Source organism: Carassius auratus, chromosome 31 (assembly GCF_003368295.1).
Source record: "Carassius auratus strain Wakin chromosome 31, ASM336829v1, whole genome shotgun sequence".
NCBI lineage: Eukaryota > Metazoa > Chordata > Actinopteri > Cypriniformes > Cyprinidae > Carassius > Carassius auratus.
Window position 1 is genome coordinate 7646117 of NC_039273.1, and position 7220 is coordinate 7653336.

The window sequence follows — 7220 nt, forward strand, 5'->3', positions numbered from 1 at the left end:
TATATCAGTATAAAGTCCACTATTTAAAAATATTGATAAAATAATGAATTTAAAATAAATAAATTAAATAAATGCTAAAACATAAAATAATGTTTATGATGTTAAAGATTAACTTAACTCTGATATTGTGGCTTTCTTATATGCCTCAAAATAGTTTACAGATGTCTTAAATTTCATCAAAGAGGACATATTCAGTGAACTGATATTGCAATATGAAATATGCTAAATGAAAACTGCACACGCTGCAGATAAATTAATATAGCTCTGCTATACATGTTAATTTGAATGGCACTTCCTGAAATAGTGCATGACTCTTTACCTTGAGCTGTCGACCGTGATGGGAGAAACAGCAACACAGCAAACAGCACTGCGGTCCACTGCAGCAGACACCCCATTTTCAAATCCTACACATTAATGACACACAAGATTAGAAAAATGTGTGTAAAAATGGTCATCTAACCCAAAAATCTATTATTCTGTTAGCACTGTCTCTGTACTGTTTTCATCTTAAGTAGCAGTAACATAATGTTCCTCCTCCGGGTAAACTGAGTGCCCAGATACCATGAACATCTGGAGGAAGCTCAAAGACAAGACACTAAGAGAAGCAATGTGGGGCTTACACCATCACCACCTCATAAAATAAAGAGCGGAGACTCAGAAGAAGATGACCTTGTGCAAGTTTGAAAAGCAGCATAAAAGTGCCATTATTAATACCACAGTGAAGAATGCACTTTTCAATTTGTTTAGAACAACATTCTTATTATATTGTGATTACAGTAATTACATACTGTTACTGCTCAAAGTAATATGCTATTGTATGATTCAGGGCCATAACAGATATAAAGCATTTGTATGCTTTACACATTACACAGATACTGTCTTACACAAGCACAAAGTTATTTTTCATGAGGGAAAATATGTGGGATTTTGCTGTTCCTTTTCAACGGAAGTAGTCTAAACATGAATGCTTAGTCAGTTTCATTATTTGTGCTTTCAGAGATATTTTTTTTAAAATATATTTCCAGCAGAGTGGTCTGTTTTTGATTTTATAAAGAGAGGAAATCGTGGTCCATATTTGAGGCCAGACTGGTCTGCACTCAACAATGATTGCTCTGAAAAATGGCCTGGTTAAAAACAAGGTTAAATACTCACAGACAAACAGAGATGCACATAAAACACCGGCCATAAATCGGAACCGGACGGTTTTTGCTTAAAATATGCGATCGGCAATCGGCCAGTTTGTTATCATGTCATTCGCTATCATGTCATTTGTGTGGAAGTATTTCGAAATCTGTGCGCAGGACACGGGCAGCCGTTCAGCACTGGAAGTGCAGAGCTACATGTCTGAGGCACAGATAGCAGAAAGCGAACAGCCACACAAATAAAAGCCCCTTTCCTGCGCTCATTGAAGTTGCGCTAGAGTACTGTACCTGTCCGCGCCCTACACAAGCGGAGACAGTGAAGGGATGTTCAGCTCAACTTCTCACGTGTTGGATGAGAAACCAAATGGACTAAACCGTGACAAAACTGATTTTTTTTTTTTTTCTAAAGTAGAACTTGCATACACGTTTGAAAAGCCAAAAGTAAGCGTCAGTTCTGTGTAGGATGAATATTTTCATTTTACCTTAAAATTACATCGACTTAATTTGATTTAAAAATGACCTGCTGTAGCACACTGAAATAAAAGTGTTTCATTCATTCAGTTAAAAAAATTTTGGGTAATGATTCACATATATATTTTTTAACTTGAGCCAATAGTTATTTTTCATTTGCTCAAGTAAAAAAATATAGATGTGAATCATTATCCTAATTTTTTTTTTTTTTTTTTTATCTTAATCTTTGTTTTATTTGCACCAACTTTATTTAATTTTAACATTTTGGAATAATTTATATAGCATACTTTTATTTCGTTTCACTGGTAAATACTTTTTTTAATCAAATTTAAAAACTAAAACTAATATTCAATGTTGATTAAGAAACATCTTATTGAGCTTTTCCTAAATATTGGATTGTAGAACAATGCAGTTATTGCCTTTTATTTCACATGGTTACAGTTAATCTTTTCATTTAAGGCCAGCTCTATAGTTTCAACCCAATTCAAAAACAAAAGCTACTTACTGTGCAGTTACTGCCGTTAATTTCAGATGGTTAAGTTTTTGTTTTCAATAGCCTAAAGCCAGTTTGGCCTATTAAATACCACATGAACATCTTGTTTATGTATACTTTACTTCTTTCTTGTTTGTTGCTTAAAGAAAAAAAATCGGAAATCAGTATCGAAATCGGCCAGTTTGCTTGTAAAAAATTCGTATCGGAATCGGCCATGAAAAATCGTGATAGGTGGATCCCTATAACTAAGTATGTACTGGTTTATTTATCCGGTGTATCCTACTGTCAAGGATAAACAGACTTTACTTTCTTCTTTGTGGTGAAGACTTTTAATTGGCAATTAAACTTGGTTTTCAAATCTCAAAATGCCACTACATTAATTTTTTAAACCACTTTAAAAATACCCAGACTCCAAAAAACCTTAATGCACCGTAAAAGACATGTCTGTCTGGAACACACATAAATACACAGAAAAACAGACTAAACATGCATCTAAACAATCAAACTTCCCCCTAAGCAAATGTGGGACTTTTTGTGTACTTTATTTTCAGCTGAGTGAACTTGTCCGATGACATGATCTTTTTTTTGTGCCATTAATTAAATTATATGATGTTAACAACAGTTTGCTTAATCCTTTACGGCAATAAAAACATACAGACAGAATATGGTATTCTACACAATAAATAATAGGGTCACATTATTGATTATTGTGAATATTCATATAAACCATGGAACCATTTAGTTGCTTTTCTACACATTTCAAAATAAAAATGATTTTTCTCGATTTCATATTTGCCATTTAACGCTCTCCCCCTTGTCTCTGTTTCTCTCAGTGTTGTTTGCATTAATTATAAGGACACAGTCATCATTATGTGATTCATGGAAGGGTAATTATAGCATTTATAAGTATCTTGACTGAACCACATTTGAGTATGAACTGCCAGATTGTCTACATCAGTCTCTCCCTTCCTCCATCTACACACTGTTCATTCCGTTGCTCTTGCTGTTACACCTGTGGTTGCACCGAATTTTTTAAGGCGGTGTCATTGCACACCTGGGGTCAAGAAAGCATTGCAATGGAGCCATATTTCAATGCCATACTTTTATTATTACATGCAATAGCATATGTTTGATTCTTTGTATGTGAACCCAGTTCAGTCCTGACTTTTTCAAACAATAAAAAAGGCTATTTACAGTGTGGCTAAACAAAAAAGTCTGAAGAATTAGAGGGACATTCTTGAGCTCTATAAAGTGGATGCTCGGAGAAGAAACAACAGCATCAACTGCTTGCAGACTACGACACCACAATCACCAAATATATAAACTAAAATATCAATTGTCCCTGTCAACTCATCCTGTCACAAATGCAATCAAATTAGACTTATGTTATGACAAATGTTTTTTGACTTATGTTTTTACGGTATCCAACCATGTATCCATCATCTGTAGTACAAAAAAACTTTATTCTCTATTCTTTTGAAGAGGTTATAGCCAAATTACTATTTATAAAACGTTATGCTTACTGAAGCATCCTAACTGAAAAGGGGAAACCTGTAGTATAGCAAGTAAAAACATATCCTTAAAGGCTATAACCGAAAAATGAAAAGACTTATTTACTCACACACTTATGTCATTATAAGCATATGCTTTTCTTTCTTATGCAGAAATTTACCTCTTAACACCACCCAATGCCCAAGCAGGGACTTTACTGGTGTAGTCAGCTAGAACATGGATTCTGCAATGCTGCTGACAACTAGTTAGTCTATGATTGAATGTTCTTTTTTTAGTTGAGCTACCCCTTTTGGCATTTGCATGCATTTGAGCTATATCTAATGTTATAGAGCTGAATATATGTCTGAACAGCACTTGCTGTTTTGCACATAAGTCTACAAAAACGTTTAATCATTCTAAAATACAGATTCAGAATAATAATGTTTTATACATGGCACCCATTTTTCACATTGTCATGTTGGCCAATTTTGGCCAGTTTATTTTTAACAACAGATATTTTGTGTGTGTTATTCTAATTTCTCCCTCTAAATTGATGCTTCATGTGTGAGCCAAAACCTTCATATTTCAAACAGTTTTAGAACAGGGAAAAGTTCATGGCCAGAAGAAGATGTCCCAAAAGGAACAGGAATGAAATTAAAAACATTCCTCCCCTGACATGACGACTAGAGTTCATCCTCAAAATATTAAATAATGAGAGGTCACTACTTCAGCACACAAAAGGAAAGTCGCTGTCTGCTGGTCACACTGCCAACTATTTCATTACATTCTCTCCCCTACACAACAGAACAGAAAAATAATAGAAAGAAATAAAGAGGACAAGAAAATAAAAACAAACACATCTTCTTGTTGGGGAGTGGGAATTTCAAAAGAAAGAAGGAAAACAAGCTTACCAAAACACAGACTAAATATTTACTGGATTAATTGAGAGAGTGCATATTTAAGTCTGAGGGAAAAATAAATAAATAAACCATTAGCCAAAAAAATATTTAAAATGATAATGCATGGGGAAGTGCATGTATCGTCGTTTATTAATTATTTTCAGGAATTTGTGTTTTTTTTTGCTACCAGTAAAAATCTACATTTCAATAAACACATTTTATTTTTTACATCTATTCTATTCCCCTAGAATCAGTGTAGAACATTGTGCAGTTCTGAAACACATGCCTTCTATAAATATGAGTATCCAGATACAGACAAGGCATTTCCATTCACATGCTTGAATTCACATGCTATATGTGTTACAGTCTAATCAGGAAGCAAAGAAGCTATGGAGACTGACACGCAGATGTTACTGGTTATGTGCCCCAAATGTTGTTCACACATATGTGAAAAATCAACCAAACGTTTTCTACTGTATAGTGAAGCAGTATATTGACATTAAAAGAGCTGAGCAAGAAATCGGCAAACACGTGGACACTTTAAGGTGCTGATTATTTAGAATTGTTCTTGAAATTATTTAAGAATGTCTTGAAAGTCTTGGCTAAGTAAGAAGAAGAAAATCTTGAGTGAAAGTCTACAGAGCATTCCAGATGTTCTTAATAATGACATGCATACTATACTCTCTTATACAAGAAGAAAAGCCCAGACACTAACATTCACAGTCTGTCACTGTAGTCACTCAACAAAAGCAACTCCTCAGCCATGATTGCATGCTCAACAGGTGTCCACGGTAACCTAGACACTCCAGCCCTGCCTACTGAGTGTGACATATCCAAAGTGACGAATCACACAAGTTCAACTGAGGTCATGCCCCGCCCCCTCTGCCTGAACAGGCAGTTTGGAAATGTTATGATGCTATGATGCTTTTCCACTTTCATCACATAATCACCCCATCGTTTCTTTTTCCCCCACAGTGCATTCTTTTGAAAAATGGCAACATGTGCACATGTGGTCGAATCATGAACCGGATTTATGTTGTGATTTTTTTTTTTTCATCTTGTTTCTGATCTGTACTCTCTCTACTGTTTTAGTTCCTTGTGACCTGCAGGATTTAAATAAACATACACATGTAATGTCAGGTAGCCTAAATGATAATGAGTTTGTTACACAGGAGCCAAGGACACCCCAAGCAGTTTTATATAAATAAAATATGTAATTATGCAGTGATTATGTGTTTTAACACATCTCATGGGTTGAAGTATGTGTAGCACATCTGTTCTATCAAATGATAAGAATTGTGATATTTTGCAAGTTAAAAAGCTTGCATCATGACAGTGATCAGTAATTTGTATCAGACCTGCATCACTTTACATGGCAGACTTTATGATTTTGCACCTTTAAGCTGCATTAACTATAAACTGTAAGGTACGCTTACATTCCATAGCTCTTAGAATTACTTACATAAATCATTATTGCTTCAAACTCAAGAGTCACCACTCTGTCTGGACACCTCTCTCTTCCCAAACCTAAAGCACTTTATCACTGACCCTAGAGAACTCTGTTACTGACCTCAGGACCTCTGTTTTACTGAAATTATAACTGATCTCAAAGCATTTAATTGCTGGCCCTGTAGCATTCTATCACTGATTTGAGAATAGAATCACTAGTTCACAAACTCTTTGACTCAAAGAACCCCACACTGTCATAAACAATAATCAATCGCCCCATGACTTTTCCAGATTTTTTTAATAAATCACAATGTATACCCAATAAAATATTTCTAAACTAAACTAGAAAAACCTATATTCATTATACATAAATATATATATATATATATATATATATATATATAAATATATAAATATATATATATATATATATATATATATATATATATATATATATATATATATATATATATATATATATATATATATGTCATCTTTAGGCCCCTTTGAACATTTACTGAGGCCCCCTAGTGGGCCCCGCCCTAAAATGATTTAAAAAAATCTAGCTAAATTTAAAATTAACTGTCAACTTGTAAACAGACATTATATTTATTATTTCAGATTTACTCCATCAGCAACTGTTGTTTTTTATGGAAGAAAATAGAGGTGCTCAAACTTTTTGAATTCAAATGGACAATGGAGGTCAAAAGGTAACTTTTAGAGAATTACTGCCCTAAAGCGCCGTAAAACTGACAGCGCTCTATAACTGATCCTAAATCAGTCCCAATCAGTGACCCCTACAGCGTTATATTGCTGAACAGAATTCCATCACTGACTCCAGACGCTCTAGCACTAATAATAGTGCGCTTCATCAATTTAAACACAAACGAAGAGCAAACGGACGTCTACTTACCGCTCAAAACGGGTCACCAAGGCAAAGCAGTCAACGACGTTTTCTTAATCATGCATGATCTTACCAATTCCCTTCAATGAGTCTGTATTTGTCCGAGGAATTACGCGAAAATAATTTAGTTTAATCAAACTGCTCCTGCGCAATGCGCGTGCATCTGCCGACGGACTTTCCCTCCTCAAAACTGTGCAGCCTGCTAATTGACTACGAGCAGAGGAACAAAGTCATATCTCCTTGGTTGTGCTGTTTGCTGCAATGAAAGTAACTGTAGCCCTGACTTGTTCAGACGCCCGCAGCTAACTATAAGATCATCCCTAGACATTCACTCTCTTCTTGGGATCGTCCTTCAGAAGTGTGCGTGAGCC

The 7220-nt window shown here is 34.9% G+C and overlaps 1 protein-coding gene across 3 annotated transcripts in view; it reads right to left on the bottom strand.

Annotated features, from left to right (window-relative positions):
• LOC113050381 (collagen alpha-1(VII) chain-like) overlaps positions 1–7220 on the bottom strand; it is a 68322-nt gene extending 61102 nt beyond the window's left edge. For 2 of the 3 annotated variants that reach the window (XM_026213297.1, XM_026213298.1), the window contains exons 1-2: positions 6859–7218; positions 320–404 (exon numbers count right to left, since the gene is read on the bottom strand). In XM_026213297.1, coding sequence (XP_026069082.1) covers positions 320–395 — 76 coding nt within the window. In that variant the 5' untranslated portion in view covers positions 396–404; positions 6859–7218. Of the gene's footprint in view, positions 1–319; positions 405–6858 lie in introns of all 3 variants that reach the window. The other variant, XR_003276759.1, reaches the window with a different exon arrangement.